The 22,282-nt window shown below is 45.0% G+C and overlaps 1 protein-coding gene across 3 annotated transcripts in view; it reads left to right on the forward strand.

Moving 5' to 3' along the window:
- Window positions 1-22,282, forward strand: part of LOC115460509 (membrane-spanning 4-domains subfamily A member 15-like) — a 117,435-nt gene that overhangs the window by 27,396 nt on the left and 67,757 nt on the right. For all 3 annotated transcript variants that reach the window (XM_030190278.1, XM_030190280.1, XM_030190281.1), the window contains exon 2: window positions 9,085-9,262. In XM_030190278.1, coding sequence (XP_030046138.1) covers window positions 9,095-9,262 — 168 coding nt within the window. In that variant the 5' untranslated portion in view covers window positions 9,085-9,094. The remainder of the gene's footprint in view (window positions 1-9,084; window positions 9,263-22,282) is intronic.

Genomic DNA, 22,282 nt, shown 5'->3' on the forward strand with positions numbered 1-22,282 from the left:
ACAGTAAGATAAAGGAAATCATTAGAGCCAAAAAACAATCCTTCAGAAAGTGGAGAAGAGAACCAACTGAAAGTAACAGGATAGATCATAAGGAATGCCAAGCCAAATGCAAAGCGGAGATAAGGAGGGCAAAAAAGGACTTTGAGAAGAAATTAGCGTTGGAAGCAAAAATACATAGTAAAAATTTTTTTAGATACATTAAAAGCAGGAAACCGGCCAAAGAGTCGGTTGGGCCGCTGGACGAAAATGGTGTTAAAGGGGCGATCAAGGAGGACAAAGCCGTAGCGGAGAAATTAAATGAATTCTTTGCTTCGGTCTTCACCGAGGAGGATTTGGGGGGGACACCGGTGCCGGAAAGAATATTTGAAGCGGGGGAGTCGGAGAAACTAAACAAATTCTCTGTAACCTTGGAGGATGTAATGGGTCAGTTCAGCAAGCTGAAGAGTAGTAAATCACCGGGACCTGATGGTATTCATCCCAGAGTATTAATAGAACTAAAAAATGAACTTGCGGAGCTACTGTTAGAAATATGCAATCTGTCCCTAAAATCGAGTGTAGTACCGGAAGACTGGAGGGTAGCCAATGTTACTCCGATTTTTAAGAAGGGTTCCAGAGGAGATCCGGGAAATTATAGACCGGTGAGTCTGACGTCGGTGCCGGGCAAGATGGTGGAGGCTATTATTAAGAATAAAATTGCAGAGCATATACAAAAACATGGACTGATGAGACAAAGTCAGCACGGATTTAGTGAAGGGAAGTCTTGCCTCACCAATCTAATGCATTTTTTTGAGGGGGTAAGCAAACATGTGGACAATGGGGAGCCGGTTGATATTGTATATCTGGATTTTCAGAAGGCGTTTGACAAAGTGCCGCACGAAAGACTCCTGAAGAAATTGCAGAGTCATGGAATCGGAGGTAGGGTATTATTATGGATTAAGAACTGGTTGAAAGATAGGAAGCAGAGAGTAGGATTGCGTGGCCAGTATTCTCAGTGGAGGAGGGTAGTTAGTGGGGTCCCGCAGGGGTCTGTGCTGTGTCCGTTGCTTTTTAATGTATTTATAAATGACCTAGAGATGGGAATAACTAGTGAGGTAATTAAATTCGCCGATGACACAAAATTATTCAGGGTCGTCAAGTCGCAGGAGGAATGTGAACGATTACAGGAGGACCTTGCGAGACTGGGAGAATGGGCGTGCAAGTGGCAGATGAAGTTCAATGTTGACAAGTGCAAAGTGATGCATGTGGGTAAGAGGAACCCGAATTATAGCTACGTCTTGCAAGGTTCCGCGTTAGGAGTTACGGATCAAGAAAGGGATCTGGGTGTCGTCGTCGATGATACGCTGAAACCTTCTGCTCAGTGTGCTGCTGCGGCTAGGAAAGCGAATAGAATGTTGGGTGTTATTAGGAAGGGTATGGAGTCCAGGTGTGCGGATGTTATAATGCCGTTGTATCGCTCCATGGTGCGACCGCACCTGGAGTATTGTGTTCAGTACTGGTCTCCGTATCTCAAAAAAGATATAGTAGAATTGGAAAAGGTACAGCGAAGGGCGACGAAAATGATAGTGGGGATGGGACGACTTTCCTATGAAGAGAGGCTGAGAAGGCTAGGGCTTTTCAGCTTGGAGAAGAGACGGCTGAGGGGAGATATGATAGAAGTGTATAAAATAATGAGTGGAATGGATCGGGTGGATGTGAAGCGACTGTTCACGCTATCCAAAAATACTAGGACTAGAGGGCATGAGTTGAAGCTACAGTGTGGTAAATTTAAAACGAATCGGAGAAAATTTTTCTTCACCCAACGTGTAATTAGACTCTGGAATTCGTTGCTGGAGAACGTGGTACGGGCGGTTAGCTTGACGGAGTTTAAAAAGGGGTTAGATAGATTCCTAAAGGACAAGTCCATAGACCGCTATTAAATGGACTTGGAAAAATTCCGCATTTTTAGGTATAACTTGTCTGGAATGTTTTTACGTTTGGGGAGCGTGCCAGGTGCCCTTGACCTGGATTGGCCACTGTCGGTGACAGGATGCTGGGCTAGATGGACCTTTGGTCTTTCCCAGTATGGCACTACTTATGTACTTATGTACTTATGACCTCCTGCCAAGGTAGCTGGGGTACTGGCAACGGTTGAAGAAGACCCCACGGCTTGCCTGGCAAAGACTTGGTGCGGGCACAAGTAGGACATGTAGAGACAAACTGCCGAATCTCCTGAGCCATGTGCGGCCACCAAAAATAGCGGGAAATCAGATGATAAGTCTTACGAAACCCAAAATGTCCCGAAAAAGCAGCAGAATGACCCCACTGAAGAACCTTGCGACGAGACCGGGCAGGAACAGGAGTCTTAAGGCAGGCGGACGCCCCCACAGTAGGGGAAAGGCAAGCAGGATTGAGCATAGGATAGAGCTCCTCAGGCTCCTCTGGTACATCAAAGGCTCGGGAGAGAGCATCCGCCTGTACATTTTTCTCCGCGGGACGGAACACCAAGTGAAAGGTAAAACGAGCAAAAAACAGTGACCATCGGGCCTGCCGGGGATTCAGGCGTTTGGCATCTTGCAAATAAAGCAGGTTCTTGTGATCAGTAATGACAGTAATAGGATGAGCAGCCCCCTCCAGCAGGTATCGCCACTCCTGAAAGGCGAGCTTCAGAGCCAGCAGCTCTCTGTCACCGATGGTATAATTACGCTCCGCCGGAGAAAACTTCTTAGAAAAAAAAAAACAAGGATGTCTCTTACCAGAAGGAGTCGTCTGAGACAGCACAGCCCCAACCCCCAAAGCAGAGGCATCCACTTCCACAATAAAAGGCTTCGTGACATCAGGACTACGGAGTACAGAAGCAGACAGGAAAGCCGCCTTCAAGGTAGAAAAAGCCTCCAGAGCAGCTGGAGACCAGTGCCGAACATCCGCACCCTTCCGAGTAAGGGCTGTTAAAGGAGCCGTGATAAGAGAATAATGGGGAATGAATTGTCTGTAGTAATTAGCAAATCCAAGGAAACGCTGCAGAGCCCGGAGACCTTGAGGACGAGGCCAGTCACGGATAGCCTGTAGTTTAGCAGGATCCATTTGTAATCCAACAGCAGAGATAATATGTCCCAAAAAAGGAATAGTGGATTGATGAAAAGCACATTTTTCCAATTTGGCAAACAGTCGGTGATCCCGGAGTCGTTGAAGTACTGTGCGCACATGTCTGGGATGATCCTGAGGAGAAGCAGAGAAGATCAGAATATCGTCCAAGTAAACAATGACTGAAGCATAAAGGAGATCTCGAAAAATGAAGTTGATAAAATCTTGAAACACCGCAGGGGCGTTACACAGACCAAAAGGCATGACACGATACTCAAAATGGCCTTCATGAGTATTAAACGCAGTCTTCCACTCGTCCCCCTGGCGGATACGAATCAAGTTGTAGGCCCCTCGGAGATCCAGTTTAGTAAAAATCACAGCTCCCTGGAGCCGATCAAAAAGCTCCGGGATAAGCGGAAGGGGGTAACGGTTCTTGACTGTGATGTTGTTAAGCCCTCGATAGTCAATGCAGGGTCGCAAGGACCCATCCTTCTTGGAGACAAAAAAAAACCCTGCTCCGGCAGGAGAAGAAGAAGGTCGAATGAACCCTTTACGAAGGTTCTCCCGAATGTATTCCCGCATGGCTGCCGATTCGTCCCGGGACAGGGCATATAATCTACCTCTAGGAGGCATCGTGTCTGGCAACAAGTCAATGGGACAATCAAAAGGGCGATGGGGTGGGAGGGAATCCGCCTCCCGGGCATCAAAGACATCAGAAAAATCCTCATACGCCTTCGGAAGACAGGCCTCACAGGGATGAAGAACTCCAGGTAGAGCTGGCACTTTAGTAGGAGGAGGGTGCACTGGTGTCAGACAGGTCTCAAAACAACGCGTACTCCATTGACTGATCTCACCCAAAGGCCAGTCTATGCAGGGAGCATGCAGCCGCAACCAGGGCATACCTAAAATTACAGGATGAATGGCTTGAGGTAATATAAGAAACTGTATTTCCTCATGATGAAGAAGGCCCACCTGCATTCGAAGTGGAAGGGTAAGATGAGTAATCGGCTGGGGAAGAGTAGAACCATGAATGGAAGTCACCTGCAGAGCTGGTTTACAGGGAATAACCGGCCTTCCTAGTCCCTGAAGTAGGCTAGCATCAATAAAGTTGCCCCCCGCTCCTGAATCCAGCAAGGCTAGGGTATTTATTCTGAATTCTCGCCAAAGTAAGATAATCGGTACTGTCATTAAATTATCCGGAAGGGCTCCTGACTGACCCAAAACCACCCCCTCCACAAGGCTAGGGTCTAAGCATTTCCCGGCTTGTTGGGACACCCCTTCACAAAATGACCAGGTTTGCCACAATACATGCATAATTTATTGTCCCTCCGGTGGGCCCGCTCAACGGCTGATAGTCGGTGCCTGCCAATCACCATAGGTTCCTCAGATCCCTCCGCAGCCGGACCCGCAGCTCCCTGAGGAGAGACAGTACGTTGTCTCTGAGGGGAGATCCTTCGAGACGGACGAGAGGCACCCAGTTCTCGTGCCCGTTCCTGGAAGCGGACATCAATCCGGATACATAGAGAGATTAGAGCGTCCAGAGTACTAGGGATTTCACGGCCGGCTAACTCGTCCTTAATACACCCACTCAAGCCTTGCCAGAAAATGGCCGTAAGAGCCTCTTGATTCCATTTAAGTTCTGCAGCCAAGGTGCGGAATCGAATAGCGTAGGCTCCTACCGAGCTGTTACCTTGCTGAATCCGTAGTAGCTCCCCTGCAGCAGAGGAGGGGCGTCCCGGAACATCAAATACCATGCGGAACCGACGCAGGAATTCTCCAAGGTCTGAGAGGAGAGGATCCTGTTGTTCCCAGAGTGGTGATGCCCATGCCAAGGCAGGACCGGAGAGTAACGAGACGATGTAGGTAATCTTTAATTTGTCCGTAGGGAAAGAAGCGGGTTGCATGTCAAAAAGCATTTGACATTGGTTCAAGAATCCGCGGCATGCGGAGGGCGTCCCGTCAAACCGGGGAGGTTCGGGCAGACGAAAGGCAGGTTGAGAGGGAGATGACCTACTTGCCCCGGAAGACGGTCCTCGCTGCGCTGACATCTGTGAGCACACATCTTGTAGTACCCCAGACAATCTGTTAAGCTGAGCCTGCTGTTGTTGCAGGGCTTGGGCCAAGTCAGTCAGATCAGGCTTATCTGGCGAGCTCATGGCTTCGGCTTTCTATCCGGCTTATACCACGATCTGTGAGCCCCTGTGCCAAACAACGTCTGGCAGCCAGACAGTTCTGATCTTACCTGAAGAATCAGGACTGGAACCTCCAAGGAGGACAGGGCTGGACGCAGGATGGGCAGCAGGCCGATGGCAAAAGGCAAGTCCCAGGGCCAACCAAAGGCTCGCGGCAGGTAGCAGAGTCCAGGTCCAAGCAGAGGTTCAAGGCAGGCGGCAGGCAAAAGCAAAGTCCAGGTCCAAACAGAGGTTCAAGGCAGGCGGCAAGCAAAAACAAAGTCCAGGTCCAAACAGAGGTTCAAGGCAGGCGGCAAGCAAAAGCAAAGTCCAAGGTCCAAACAGAGGTTCAAGGCAGGCGACAGGCAAAAGCAAAGTCCAGGTCCAAACAGAGGTTCAAGGCGGGCGGCAGGCAACAGCAAAGTCCAGGTTCAAACAGAGGTTCAAGGCAGGCGGCAGGCAAAAGCAAAGTCCAGGTCCAGTCAGGGTTCAAGGCAGGTACACAATCCAAAAACACAGAACTCAGGAATCCACACTAGCAGAAGCCGAAGCAAAGAGTTCTGCCAGTGTCTGACTTAAGTAGCCCCCTCCATCAGGGAAACAACCATCAGCTGTCCAGAAGGCGTGGCCAACAACCAGCCCAAGAGCTCTGGATAGGCTGGTCACAAAGAGCAGGCGGAGTCTAGCCGCGACCAGCCAATCCGAGCCCAGAAGAGGCGTTCCCCATGCTCCTGGGTCCCGCACCCGGAAGAGACTCTCCAGCTATTGAGCGCCGGCCATTTTGGCAGCGCCGGCGCTCTCCAGCCGCTACTGCTCCATAGCGGTGGACCGGAGCCGTCCAGGAGGCAGACAAAACTCCCCTACCATGCCGCCCGTAGCCAGCGATACCCCGCTCTCTCCTGCTCGTGGAGCGAGGCATCCCTGCAGGCAGAGCGGCACAGGTAAGGGACGTGACATCCAGGCTGCACCCTCAGTTAATTTTTTTTTGTTGTTGTTGTTACATTTGTACCCCGCGCTTTCCCACTCATAGCAGGCTCAATGCGGCTTACATGGGGCAATGGAGGGTTAGATTGTAAGCGCTCTTGAGCAGGGACTGTCCTTCCCCTTGTTAAACTTGTACAGCGCTGCGTAACCCTAGTAGCGCTATAGAAATGCTAAGTAGTAGTAGTAGTAAGTGACTTGCCCAGAGTCACAAGGAGCTGCCTGTGCCTGAAGTGGAAATTGAACTCAGTTCCTCAGTTCCCCAGGACCAAAGACCACCACCCTAATCACTAGGCCACTCCTCGTCAATCTCAGTTATGTCCTCGCCATTGCGAGGCCCAATTGACCAATGTTTATTGTTTTGAGTGAGCCTGGGGGCTAGGGATACCCCACTTGTGAGAACAAGCAGCTTGCTTGTCCTCGGAGAAAGCGATAGCTACATACCTGTAGAAGGTATTCTCCGAGGACAGCAGGCTGATTGTTCTCACCAACCCGCCCGCCTCCCCTTTGGAGTTGTGTCTTCCCTTGTCTTTGCAATTTACTGGACTGGCGAACACGCTCGCATTCGGGCGGGAAGACGGTCACGCATGCGCACGCAAGGGCTAGCAAACATTGTTGCTAGTGAAGATCTCCGATCGTAGGGGCTGCCGTGGACGTCACCCACTTGTGAGAACAATCAGCCTGCTGTCATCGGAGAATACCTTCTACAGGTATGTAGCTTTCGCTTTATATTAATACTAGTAAAAGAGGCCTGTTTCTGAGCAAATGAAACCGGCGCTAGCAAGGTTTTCATTGCCAACACCCCCCTCCTCCCTGCCCAACCCCTTCGTTCTGCCATTGCTCCGCACTGAATGTCATGATGTTTGACGCGAGGGCGGGGCCCGGAGCGATTTCACAACCCCCCGCCTCCCTCCCTGTGAACCCCTTCGTTGTTCTGCCATCAAGGTTTTCATCAGCAACACCCCCCCCTCCCTGCCTCCCTCCCTCCCTCCCTGCCAACCCCTTTGTTGTTCTGGCATTGCTCCGCCCTCAACGTCATGACGTTTGACGCAAGGGCGGGGCCCAGAGTGATTTCCCACCCCCCCGCCTCCCTCCCTGCCAACCCCTTCGTTGTTCTGCCATTGCTCCGCCCTCGAGGGCGGGGCCCGGAGCGATTTTGGTGGCTTCACCACCACGAACCTTTGAACCTTTTTGAAGGAAGTCAGGGCTTGGCTTCACTGACGTCACTGTCTTCAGAACGTTGAGGGTGAGTTTTATATATATAGATTATATCAGGCAGTTCACTGTAAGCTGCCCGAACAGTTCATGTTGTTCGTTGCTGACAAGGAAAAAATTCACAGCATTGGGTGTAGTAATTTACAACTAAAAGCCATCAAACATCACAGGTCTCTTACCAAATGTGTTTGTGCTCCAACTAAGAAATGTCCATAACAAAACACTCTAATAATGTCCACACTCCCCAAAAATGTGAAACTTAATTGTGTTTATTTATTACTCAAATAACCGCCATGGAATAAACTCATCTGAATAACATAACAACTCGCTTCAGGCTTGAAAATGAGACTTGACAAGGATCCGTTTCGCCAACTACTTAAGAACATAAGGACATAAGAGTATCTATACTGGGTCAGACCAATGGTCCATCTAGCCCAGTATCCTGTTTCCAAACAGTGGCTAAGCCAGGTCACAAGTACCTGGCAGAAACCCAATTAGCAGCAACATTCCATGCTACCAATTCTGGGGCAAGCAGTTGTTTCCCCATGTCTGTCTCAACAGCAGACCTAGGGACTTTTCCTCCAGGAATTTGTCCAAACCTTTTTAAAACCCAGATATGCTAACTGCTGTTAGTACATCCTGTGGCTAAGAGTTCCAGAGCTTAACTATTTGTTGAGTAAAAATATATTTCCTCTTATTTGTGTTTAAAAAGTATTTCCATGTGACTTCCTTGAGTGTCCCCTAGTCTTTGTACTTTTAGAACGAGTAAAAAATCGATTTGCTTCAGTCTTTGCTTAAAGCCCACCTCTTCAATGCTGCGTTCGGCACCTAACCCTTACCGTTCAGTGAATCCAGACTGCCCCAATTTGACTGCCCCTATCGGACCGACCGTTCACTTGTCTATTAGATTGTAAGCTCTTTGAGCAGGGACTGTCTCTCTTTGTTAAATTGTACAGCGCTGCGTAACCCTAGTAACGCTCTACAAATGTTAAATAGTAGTAGTAGTAGTACTTGTTCTACACCACTCAGGATTTTGTAGACCTCAGTCATATCCTCCCTCACCCTTCTCTTCTCCAGGTGGAAGAGCCCTAACCTCTTTAGCCTTTCCTCTTACAAGAGGAGTTCCAGACCCTTTACCATTTTGGTCGCTCTTCTTTGAACCTTTTCTAAGTCCTCTATATCTTTTTTTGAGATATGGCGACCAGAACTGAATGCAGTACTCAAGGTATAGTTGCACCATGGAGCGATACAAAGGCATTATAGTATTTTTAGTCTTATTCACCATCCCTTTCCTAGTAATTCCTTTAAGCTACCTGCCATTTTATAGAATAGTGTATAGCCAGAATAAAGGCAGTTCTGCTCTAATGTGTTGAATCTACTGTTCTAGGGGATACAATAAAAACATACATAAAATACTTAGAAGCCCTTTTACTAAAGCTTAGCGTGTGCTAACGGAATTAGCACACACTAAATCCTAAGAAGCCCATAAGAATAAAATGGGCTATATGGCACTTAACGCACGCTAATTCTTTAGCGCAAGCGAAATCCCTTAATGCACCTTAGTAAAAGGAGCTCTAAATTAATAGAAGCATACCATTCATCCTTCATGCGATGGAAACGTATAACTGTGTTTTTGTTCCTTTTTTGTTTCCTGTAGATTGTGAACAATGAATCCTGTGGTCACTGGAGCCAATGGGGTGGTTGTAATCACTCAGGTTATTCCACCAAATGGCCAACATGTCATACAGGCAGGACCTAATATTCTTCAAAATACCCTGTGTCAAGTTCCAGAGACTCTGCGGAAATTCTTCAAAGGGGAACCGAAGGCTCTAGGGGTGAGTGTTTTTGTTGTTGTTGTTGTTTTAAATGATTCAATTTTTATATTTACATGTACATTTGGGTATACAAATGATAAATAGTAGTAGTAGTACTTATAACCCATGCTAGCCTCCTGAGTTCAGCATGTTTTACATAATAAAAGAAGCCAGTCTATTCTAGAGATATTACAGCATCAACTTTCCCAAATAGTACTTAGTAAACAAGAAATTTTCAAAACAAAGAGATCTTTAGCTGTTTGCAAAATATATTATAATTGGTAAGTTGTCTTATATGATTGGATAAAGAATTCCACCATTTTGCTGATTGATATGCAACATGCCTCAATAGACTGGACTTATATACTACATTTTTAATAGAGAGGAAGTTAAGGGGGTCTTTTACTAAAGATTAGCTTCAGTTATCTGCAGCAGGGCCCATTTTATTCTTATGGGTCCTGCTTCAGGTAACTCGAGCTAATGTTTAGTAAAAGTCCCCTAAGAGTCAAATAGTGTCTGGCCAGGTAGATGAACAAGAATCATATAGCTTGGGGCTTGACCTTGAAGAATAAGAAAGATCAGGGAGCATAATTTGAAAGTGAACCATGGCTCTGTGGGGCATACACAGATTGCACTTTTTTTGGGGGGTGTAATTGGGGAATGTGACGCTAGTATATATTATGGAAAAAATGTGACACAGGCACACTTTGGTATTAGACAGTACAGGTGTCTGGAAAGTAATTACATTCCCTTTATCTATAGACCTGAATTCATAATGCCCAAATAAAACTAACTCTATACCCAAGGGTATTATAGATAGCTTATTTATTTACATAGCAGCAAGAACAAAATGAAAAGGCAAGAATACTGACAAAGATGATCTTATCTTAAAAGTAACTCAGCAGTAAACGCCTATAAGGCCCCCTTTTACAAAGCCGCACTAGTGGCTGGCAGTGCGGTAATGCAAACACAGCCCATTCACTTTGTATGGGCTGTGTCAGCATTTCCGTGTGGCTTTGTGAAAGGGGGCCTAAGTTAGGTTTCTAATACAGTCAGCTAACCCTATAGCACTATACAGCAATTACATGGCACCTATACAACCGGGATATAGATGAAGTCAGACATCCAGCAGGTGGCAGAGTGTTCCCCAGTTGGACCGGTCAAGAGGCAGAGCAGGGGCTGCACTTTGGATCACATGGAATGCAAACAGCCATTTGCCTCAAATATGAGCCTCCTGTATATAGCAATTGCAGGCTGCAGCTGAGTCGATGACGTGCACTCTTGGGCTTGTTGTCGATGCACAACAACTTTGTTTACCTCAGATGTTGTGACTTGAGATGCCACAATATTGTCCCACTGCCACCAAATTGAAGGGGCACTTTAACCACGGAGTAATGTGATCATGAATTGTGAGCACTTTGGTGACAGTGTCACACTCTCTCTCCTGCTTTTTTATCCCCTGGAGACAGGGGCGTAGCCACGGATGGGCCTGGGCCCACCCATTTTGGGCTCAGGCCCACCCAGCAACGGTGCACCTCATAGGCGCCCAAACCGTAACTTCAGCTTTCCCTCCTCGTCCTTCCAGCCACCCGCCGGCAGGTTTTGTTCCCTCCCTGCTCCTTCCGAGCTCCCTCCGCTGTCATCCCCATCTGTCAGCGGTGTTAGAGCCACGCGGCGCCGGGGCTGTCCGCACGCTACGAGTGTTTGTGCTGGCCCCGCCTCTTCAGAAAGAGAATCAGAGGTGAGGCCAGCCGGAAGGAAGCGTGCTGACGGACGTGGCTCTGTTGCAGAAATGCAGAGCTGGGGCACGCTGGCGGGTGGCTGGGAGATGGGCGAGAACAAAAACCGCGGTGGGTGGCTGGCGGGCGGGCGGGAGAGGGGAAAAAGGTGCAGCATGTCGGGGGGGAGGGAGAGACAGGAGCACTGTTGGGATCAGGGAGTGAGGGTAGTGCTAGGTGAGGTGGAGGAATAATTGGGGGGAGGGATGGAAAGATGCTGCAAGGGGAAAGAGAGGGAGAATTGTTGGATATGGGTGGGATGGGATGGGGAGAGGGAGGGAAAGGCTGCATGGATGGTAGGAAAGAGAAAGGGAAAAATGCTGAACAATGGAGGAGGGGCGAGAGATGGGACAGGAAGATGCTGGTGATGGGAGGTAAAAGGGATAGGGAGATATCAGGCTAGAGGGTGAGGATGGGAGAAAGAGGGAACAGATGCTGGGCTGGAAGGGTGGAGGGAGGGAGACACTGGGAATGGAAGAAAGCATGGAGGAGAGGCCCAGGGAGTGGAGATGGCAAGGAAATAAATGAGAGAACAGTGATTACAGGGGTAGAAATATGGTAATGGTGCGTAGATTGAAGATGGAAAGGAGAATGATAGGCTGGGAAGGAGAGAGATGGGGAATGGGAGAGCTAGTGGGTGAAAGGAAATGGAAATGGAAATGTGATATCTGAAAAGTAAAAAGAAGGAAAAGATTTAGAAAGAGGGTGAAATTTGAGTGTACAGAGGCAGAAAAGAAAAAAGAAAGAAAGAAAGGAAAGCTAAAATGGAAAGATAAATATTTCAGAGGCAGGTGCAGTGAGGAAATGAAATGACAGGAGAAAAAAGATAAATGGACAGCTGCTTGAAGAATTAGCAGAAGACAGACAGGAAAGCAGGAAAGAGAAATTGGAACCAACATGATGGAAAAATAAAATGTCCAGACAATAAAGGTAGAAAAATCATTTTATTTTGAATGTTTTAAATGGAATATGTTAGTTTTGGGAAATGTGCATAGTGGATGTCTTTTTATTGTGTTAAATAGAAAAGGAAATGCGCCTTTGTTTTTTGTTTTTCTCCAGTTTTGCAGTGCATGCTGAGGTTCCCAGTTCAATTTTGTCTACATATTTTTATTTCTAATTTGTGATCCCTTGTTCTGTAATTTGTGAGGGTCTGTCAGTGTGACTATAAGGGCAGATGAAGAGATTGGAGAGGAGAAAGAATTGGGGGAGGAGCTTATTTTCTGCCCTGGTCACCAGCATGGTTAACAGCAGCCCTGACCCTTGCTGTGGCTAGTGGGGATCCCCAAGCCCTGCCAGCTGGGGATCTCTTCCGGGGCTGGCCGGAGCTGCCTTCCGCCAAGCTTGGCAGATGGGGGCAGCATCCTGGAGCCACTGACAACTAAGCATGTATGGGGTGCTGGCATCAGTGGCTCGAGGAGTTGCTACTGCCTGCTGGGCTTGGCGGGGAGGAGTTCTGGCCATCTCTGGTGGCGGTCCCCAGCTGATGGAGATTGGGGATCCTCATCAGCTAAAGTATTTATATTTTGAGTTGGGAAGTGATGGGGGAGAGGGGGGAGAAAGAAAACTTTGTGCTCAGGCCCACCCAAAATTGGTTGTCTGGCTACGCCACTGCCTGGGGAGAGGGGGGAGAAAGAAAACTTTGTGCTCAGGCCCACCCAAAATTGGTTGTCTGGCTACGCCACTGCCTGGAGATTTAATTTTTTTAACTCTTTTTTTTCGTGATTGATATCTATTATTTCTTGGTATGAATGCTTTGCTGTCCTATATTGATTGTAGTTCCTTTCTTCTGGCTTCTAGTAAACCAACCTTTTGTTAATTTATAGATTGTTCACTGCCCTGTTCTGCTTGTCAGTAAGGGCAGTATAGAAAATCTAAATAAACTGTTCAAGTAAACAAGTGCTTTTCTTGGGTGAGGATGTGCCTCGAAGTCTGCAAAAACGAGCTTGTGAATTCTCCTTGTGGTGATGTAATGTGGTTGTTATTCTCCTTGTCCACTAGCAGCCTTAGTAACGTTTTGCAATGTCCCTGCAGACTGCATGCAAGTCTGAGGCCTAACAAGCAATAGGCCTTAGCAGTGCATTTTTAAAGTCAGGTTGGTAATGCTGAAACACATAATTTGATTCTATATAGCAGTGATGGCGAACCTTTCAGAGACCGAGTGCCCAAACAGCAACCCAAAATCTAATTATTTATCGCAAAGTGCCAACAAGGCAATTTAACCTGAATAACAGAACTTTAAAAGCATTTGGCATGCTTTTGAATAATTAATGTGATTTTTGCTGTTGCAAATTAAATGATCCCAGGTTCCAATCTAATTCATGTTTAATGCGGGATAAAATGCCATAAATACGTAAATAAATATAAACTTTTAACGTTGAACACCTGATTCTCAAAGTGGACATATTCCAAATACTATAATGAAAATAAAATGATTTTTTTCTACCTTTGTTGTCTGGTGACTTTGTTTTTCTGATCATGCTGGCCCAGTATCTGATTCTGCTGCTATCTGTCCTCTTAACTCCGTTTCCAGGGCTTCCTTTCCATTTATTTCTTTACTTTCCGCCTTTCTTCTTCATTTCTTGCCCTACATCCGTAAGTAAAAGCTGAGTCCTCCACAGACTTGACTGTCCAGTGGATCCAGCTTCTGCCTATTTTCTTCATCCATGTGCAGTTTTTATCCTCTCTTCCTTTTCCCTCATCTCATCTCCTTCCTCACTCTTCCCTCCCCTCCATCCATGTCCAGCATTTCTTCTCTCTCCCTTCCTTCCCCTCCAGCCACCCAGGTTGTCCAGTGGATTCTTCAGGGCAGGCAGGAAAGATCCCCAGTCTTGCCTGCCCGCTGCCGGCACTGACTCTGCTGCGGCGCTACTGCATCGCTTTTCAAAATGGCCACTGAGACTTACAAGGGCGGCCTCCCATGACTTCAGCAGAAGTCTTGCGAGGCCAGCACTGGAAGTCCCAGTCTCAGCGGCCATTTTTAAAGAGCGATCTGGCAGCGGGTGTGGGTCGGCGCCGGCAGCGGGCAGGCAAGACTGGGGATCTTTCCTGCCTGCCCCAAAAAATGTCTTCAGATACTCGGAGGGACCTTGTAGCTCGGGGGAGGGAGGGAGGAGAGTCGGCTCACCCTCAAGAACAACCGGCTCTTGCGAGCTGGTGTGAGCCGGCTCCAGAACACCACTGGGTGGAGGGGACTGCGCTGCCGGGCCCCCCTTGGAGGCCTGTGCCTGTGGAATTTTGTCCCCCCCTGCCCCCCCTCTCAGCAGCCCTGGCAACGGCGCGCATGCCAACAGAGAGGGCTCTGCGTACCCTCTCTGGCACGTGTGCCATAGGTTCACCTTCACTGCTATGTAGACTTGCTATATAGTGACATGTAATGCTGCATATAGGACTAGATTCTATTTATGGTGCCTGAAAAATTGGTGCCAAAAAATTTCTACTTAGGTGTAGTCTATAAACTACATCTAGATATGGATGGGAGTGAGAAGTTGGAACCCCTCGTGATTGGAAAGAGCAAACAGTCCCGTTGCTTCAAGAAAGTTAAGCGACTTCCTGTGTCATACGAGGCTAACGCAAATTCATGGATGACTGGGGAAATTTGGAAGCAGTGGCTAAAGAAGTTAGACACTAGAATGCGGGCACAAAGGCGTCAGATTTTGTTGCTTTGTGATAATTGTGCTGCACACAGGGATGAGGTCAGACTGTCAAACGTCAAGGTGGTCTTCCTACTACTACAAATCATTTCTACAGCGCTACCAGTCATACGCAGCACTTCACAATTGAACATGAAGAAAAGACAGTCCCTGCTCAAAAGAGCTTACAATCCTGCCACCAAACACTACCTCTCTGATCCAACCTATGGATCAGGGCATAATAGCCAATTTCAAACAACATTACCGGGCTTTTGTGCTACGTCGTCTGATGAGCATTATGGATGACCAGACTGGCAAGGATAAACGTGCTGTTGAACTGGCTCATAATCTATCACTGTTGGATTCCCTACATATGCAGAAAGTAGCCTGGAATCATGTTACACAGGCAACCATTGTGAACTGCTACAAGCGGGCAAGCTTTCTTAAGGATGTGGAAAAGGACGAAACAGATGCAGCTGTTGCAAACGTGTCAGATGAACAGGTTATTGACATCCCAGAGGAGTTTCATCGCTACGTAGCTGTTGATTACGACCTACAAACAGCTGACAGCACTGATGTCGAGATATGCGCAATGGCTGATGAAACAGAGGATGAAATGACCAGCGAGGCAATTCAACAACCTCCACCTGTCACTTTTGAAAGAGTGCTGGAGAGTCTCAAAACCGTGTGGGCCTATCTGGAGGCCACTGGATGTCAGTGCTATGATAGTTTTTACTGTCTGGCAGACGTAGTCTATGGAACTCACAGACCCATTAGTGTACAGAGGACTATAACTGATTATTTCAAGTAAGCCTAATGTCAGTTAACGGAGACTGCATACTGTACGTATAATAATAAACAGTACTGTACATATGTTTATCAGATGTCAAGCTTCTTTGGGTCACAACGGTTAAGTTCACGCTCCGGTTAACTGCATGCTTTTCTTTGGTCCCAGACCCTTGTACTTAAGCGGATTGCACTTTATATAGTTGTAATGGACTTATTTCCACAAACTTGAAGCCACATTTTGAATGCATGCATGTGATTTTGAAATTGAATGGAATTTGAATTTCAAAAGGTGCACCATAATTTTTAGAAGAAAAGCATGTTCATGTTATTGCTTTTAGACCTTAAGGTATAAAAGTAAGTCATGACTTGATTTATATGCTAGCAAGATTATAAAACCACAAATCAGTGCACAAGGCAAAAGACACTATGGCCATAGACAAAAGTGAATGATATTGAGCTATGGTTGATTTCTTTGCTATAGCATCAAAACCAGTGATCACACACATGCCTGGTAAAAATAAACGTAAAAATGGTAAAAGGGGTGCCCACTGGCACAAATAACTTTGTGTTTGTGTCATGGATCCCAGGCACAAGCACTACCTTTAAAGGAAAGGTTTTCAAAATGTTGTTTCGAAAAAAACATTTTTTTTTAAATTTTGCAACTGACTGGACAGTAGAAACTTTAAAAAGCCAACAAGGAAAAAAAACTCAACAATACTGTCCTTACAAGTATAGCACTAACTGTGTAATTACTGGGTGTTAATTTATAGTCATGTGACCACCCAGATGTTAGTGTTAGGTAAGGTATTCTTTAACATTAAAGAGATTTGGGGCATTAGTAATTTAAACCTTTCATTTCTCCTCCCCTCCCCCCCTAATCAGAGAAGTAGTCAGCTCTTCAAAGAGAGAAAGGATCATTATTAAGCCTAGTTCAAGCAATGAGATGAGGATACTTGATTTGCATCTGGAATCCCAAAGCAAACAGAACATAATTAGTGATGAATATGAACCTGACATTATAGACAATTGATGATGTCACACACTCTGCTGGACTTTGGTATAGCAGAGTGTGGCCTGAGAATACAGGTAAATTTTCCTTCTTATCCAAGGCTCACCGAACTCTGCTGAGTGGTCCCGAATTCTCCTTGGCATTTAGAGGCTATACATTTCTGAAACACAGACAACGTGTTAGGATCCTGTTTTAACTGACAACCTAGGAGGAGGCAAAGAAAGAATGTGATACAGTTAACAGGAACAAGGCAATATAGACCTAAAAAATTATAAAGTACTTAAAAACATGCATAGCAGAAGAAAATATTAATAACTAGAACTCACAGCAATAAGCAATGACTGTACCCACTCACAATAAAGTAATGGAACATTTTCTCCTTGACTGTTCCATGTTACATGAGATGGGTTTACAAGTACATCCCTCTCAAATTGATTTGTGATTGGGTACATTATGCTTATCACTAAGAAAACTTAAGCCCTCACCCAAATCGGCCAGGTTTCTGAAAAATAAGACAGTACCTTATTAGTTCATTCTTTAGAACTGTTCACAGTGATATCCCTTCTAGTTCCTGATAGGCCCAAGGGGAGACCAAACCCCTCCCGCCCTTTACACAAGATAGGAATGAAGAGATTGTAAAGGCACTAATATAGATTACTTGCTCTAGTGTAAAATATTCTTTAGTCAGTGGCGTTCCTAGGGGGGGGGGCAGTGGGTGCGGTCCGCCCCGGGTGCACGCCACTGGGGGGGTGCTGCGCGCACCTCTCCTCCGTTTGTTCCATGCTTCTTCTCTGCCCCGGAACAGGTTACTTCCTGCTCCAGGGCAGAGAAGAAGCATGGAACGAACAGAGGACAGGCGCGTGCGGCACCCCCCCAGCGGCGTGCACCCGGGGGGGGGGTTCTTTCGCAGGGGATATTGCGCTGCACCCAGGGGGCAGGGCGCATCGGTGATCCGCCCCAGGTGTCAGCCCCCCTAGGAACGCCACTGCTTCTGCTTTCACATCTCAATGAGGCTCTGCTCTTTTCGAAGTCTAACACACTTACCCTGGGGAAAGGAAAAGAAAGGGTTAGTTCATTTTAGTTGAGGTATTTATGTGTGTATGGGCAGGCAGTATAGGTCCTATAGGTTATACAGATATATTCTGGCTCAGTGGGAGTCCACAAGCTGTCTGTAGGACCTGAACCAGTTTGGAGATCTGATGTCTCTGATAAGCCACAATCACAAACAAGGAAATCTAGAGGCTGGTAAAAAAAGGAATCACAAAAGTGGTTAGCAGGTTATTACTGAAAAGAGCATGATCACTACTACTACTACTTTGACATTAAGGCTTGTTTCTGAATAAAAAGAAACACTATAAGAGACTGTCTAAAGTGAAAGCTCCTTGTTTAGTCATTAGACAGCTCTGATTCATACGTCCATCCATAAGCACGGGTGTCTATTTACTGTATAAGAACTGTAAACAATACATTGCTACTTTGCTCCCTAGTTATGTTAATTATTGGAGGAAGAGGTGTGCGAATGTACACAGATTCATCTGTGCATCGGAAAGCTTGTTGACAGCAGATGAGGCTAAACTAACAAGGGAGCTTATAGACCTCTTGAAAAAGTCTGAAGATTTTTCTGAACCCGTGGAATGCTTTGGTGAGTGGCAGGCACTGTTTCTAGAAGCTATGGTAAAGGCGGGGGTATCTTGAGAAACCTGCTTAAGCAATATTTAGATGAAAGGGGTGTTAAGCCAATAATAGGTGTAGAGCAGCCAGACCTACTGACCTGTGATATGGGGATAATAATAATAAAACTTTATTTATAACCCACTATGTCTTTAAAAGTCTAAGCGGGGAACAAATCACATACATGCTATAAAAAATAAAAATAAGACAATTAAAATTATTTCTTTACACACCAAACTATGCAAAAAAACTCTACAATTCAAACATATAGCAGATTAAAATTTACATAGTATTAAAATTATTTGTACATCAGAGGAACCAAAAGCCTGAAGAAATAAATGAGTTTTCAATGCTTTTTTAAACTGGTCCATATTTTGTATTGAATGAAGTTCAATGGGCAAAGCATTCCATAATTTCGGACCTTTGATGTATTCTTCTAAATAAACCTGATGAAATGAAGGCACGTCACGTAGCTGTTTCTGAGATGATCTCAGAGAGCAAGTAGGTTGATAACATCTTAGAGTGGCACTAAGAGTTGGTGAAATATTACCATTCAATATTTTGAAAACTAGCAATAAAAGTTTAAATTCAATGTGAAATTTTACAGGGAGCCAATGCAGTGATTTCAAAATTGGAGTATCATGATCATAACAAGAACCTCCTTTAATCACTCGGGCTATAGCGTTCTGAACTACTTGTAGCGCCTTCATCATGTTACCGGTAATCCACATTAACAGACCATTACAGTAACCTAAGAGTGGACAAACTACAGACTGAACAATTTTACGAAAGTTTTCAACAGAGACCAGTGATCTAATATATCGTACAGTTCTTAATTTATAAAATACCTTTACTATTGTTTCCAACCTGGTTTTTCATAGATAATGTAGTGTCAAGTTGCACCTCCAAATTTCTAATCTGATTGACGATAAGGAATATTAGGAGAGTCAATGTTAAAAATCTTAGGACAACCCCTTTTGTACCAGAGAGGAAAAGAATTTGAGTTTTTGAAATGTTCAGTTTCAAATGATTTCCCATCATCCATCGCAATATTTTTAAAAGGTAAAATCTCAATTTAACAAAAGTATCTTCAAAAGAGTTCTTGACAGGCAGTACAAACTGTATGTCATCAGCACACAATTTGTATTGCACCCCCAAACATCTCAACAATGTACATAAAGGTAAAAGAAAAAGATTAAATAACACCGCTGAAAGACAGGAGCCTTGTGGAACACCTGTCAAACAGACCAGAGACTCCGATTTTTCTGTTCCTTCGAAAACACAGAATTTCCTGTCTTTTAGAAAAGATTTAAACCAGCTTAATACGAAGCCGGAGAATCCGATCGATTGTAATCGATTCAACAAAATAGAATGATCAATGGTATCAAAAGCTGCAGAAATATCCAGGGTAACTAAGAAAAACTTAGCACTCTTATCAATACCTGTCCTGACACTGTCTAACAAAGATATTAATAATGTTTCAGTATCATGGGTCTTTTCAGAACCCAAATTGATGTTGATCTAAAATGTCATACTGCTGTAAAAATTCATCAAGTTGTTGAAACACAGCACGTTCAATCAATTTTGCAAAAAAAGGTTATGAAGAAATTGGACGACAATTGTCAATTTGTGTCTGATTGAGTTTTGAATTTTTAAGCAAAGGCGTCACAGCTGCCAATTTCAAAACCAATGGCATAATGCCCTCCTGTAAATATGCATTAACCATTTGAGTATACAAACGTAAAAACAGGGCTTTTAATGTTTTCATAACAGAAGGATGAAATTAATCTAATTTGCAAATGGAATTAACAGTCATCATTTTCTCTAATTGTGATTCTGATATTATAGCAAATTTGGACCACAGTTTAATCACTTAAAGGATTATAGATTTCAATGGGAAGGGGATTATTTTCAAACTGAGAAACAATCATGTCGACTTTCTGACGAAAACCAATAGCAAAATCCTGTGGAGAGAGGATCGAAAGCTGACTTGGAACTAATGCTAATAACCTTACCACTGCAAACAATTCTTTTGCTGATGAAAGGGCTTCAGCTATTCTTTCATTATAATAAGATTTTTGAACATATGTTCTAAGAGTATAATAAGAGTACAGCAGAAGATTATACTCTTCTAAGGTGAGGTGACAAGGACATTTCCTCCATGCTCTCTCTGCTCGTCTAAACTGACGCTTTTTCATTCTCAACTGATCATTAGACCACAGTACATGATCTTCACGCGATTCAAAGGGGGTAATTTTATCTAACGTGTCTTTAACACTATTAAACTTTAACACTATCTTCAATCCCTATGTACCTGAATATACCAACCTTACCCGACCCTAATAACAAATTGTATTTGTTTCCCATACCGGACTTGGCGATCGCCTTTATACGATATTATGTAAGCCACATTGAGCCTGCAAATTGGCAGTGGCGTTCCTAGGGGGGGCGGTGGGTGCGGTCCGCCCCAGGTGCATGCTGCTGGGGGGGTGCCATGCGCCTGTCGGCTCCACTCGTTCCGTGCTCCCTCTGCCCCGGAACAGGTTACTTCCTGTTCTGGGGCAGAGGGAGCATGGAACGAGCGAAGCCGACAGGCGCGCGGCACCCCCCCCCCCCCAGCAGGTAAAAATGCACCTGGAGGGGTGTCCTTTCGCCGGGGGGGGGAGGTGTCCTTTCGCCGGGGGGGAGGCACATCGGCGATCCGCCCTGGGTGTTAGCCACCCTAGGAACGCCACTGCAAATTGGTGGGAAAATGTGGGATACAAATGTAACAAATAAATTGTTCCAATTTTCAAACAGACTATTCACATCTTTAATAGAACTATTTTTTGCTAGATTAGTTTCTAACATTTTTCTTAAATCTACTAGCTCATAGTGCCCTCTCCTCATTAATTTGCCCTTCTGTTCCCTAAGAGGAGAAGATCCTATAGAAAGCTTAAATTGAATTAAAATATGATCAGACCAAGGGACTATTTCATGTTTCTTAAAAATACAAGTTCCAGATGGATAAGAGCGATCTAAAAAAACAAGATCAAGCAGATGTCCACCAGAATGTGTTTTGCCCTCATCATATTGAGACCAGCCAAATGATTCTAAAAAATCAGAAAAAAATAATACGCAGTCGTCTTGCATAATATTATCAAATTGCAAGTTAAAATCCCCTAAAATAACAGTTTTATGTACTGGTAAGTTTAAATCCACTAAACACTCAATAAGAGGAGATGGATCAGCTGACAAAATTCTGGGAGCACAATAACACAATAATATATTAAGAACAGAAGATGTTAACAACAATAAATCAACACCTGGAATCGATGGTACCTCTCTCTTTACAAACGCAATACTCTCACGATAATAATTAGTACACCCCCTCCCATTTTGTTCAGTCTAGGTTGAGACAAAATCAAATAAGATGATGGACATAATTGATTTAAAATAACTAAATCTTCTGATTTTAACCAAGTTTCAGTAACACACAAAATGTCAGGTTTAACATCTGATAGAAGATCATAAAAAAAGAGGGATTTTGTTTCTTACAGATCTGGCATTTACTAACATAACGATCAAAAATTAATGGGATAATTTGTTCGTCAAAAATTGCAGAGGGATATCTGTCACCACTCTACAAGGGCGAGGCCATCTCTTAGAGGGGACTAAATTCCCATATCTTCCTTGACATTTTCTGTAAAAGGCACTCACAGTCAAAAACCACTCCAGAAAATATTTAAAACTCACTTACAGGTATATAAAGCTTGTAACACAATTTTATCTTACTTCAGTTCACACTCTCTGGTAGTATCACCTCAAGGGTAGAGTCAGAGATGATCTAAAGATAACCTTAAGTTAAACAAGAAAGCTGGAACCAGGATATGTCTGGGGTAAACAGACAGGGACATTTTTCTGAGCAGTTTAAAGGGCTCACTGTTGAATGCTTTGCATTTAATCACAGGAAACCTCAGTTTGAGATGATGTATGTGTGTCGCTTCCTGTTGTATCTCCCTTCCAAGGGACAATCTCCTAGTTTAGTTTCTGATCAGCAAACAGTCTCAGAGCTCAGTGCCTCAATGAGAGTACTGGAATCTCTGATGTCCCTCTCATTAGAGAGAAAGAGAGCCAGAATGCAGCTTGGTTTCTTTCCTTAAGGAGGGAAACAATGTGTGTGCGC

Source organism: Microcaecilia unicolor, chromosome 1, assembly GCF_901765095.1.
Source record: "Microcaecilia unicolor chromosome 1, aMicUni1.1, whole genome shotgun sequence".
Lineage (NCBI taxonomy): Eukaryota > Metazoa > Chordata > Amphibia > Gymnophiona > Siphonopidae > Microcaecilia > Microcaecilia unicolor.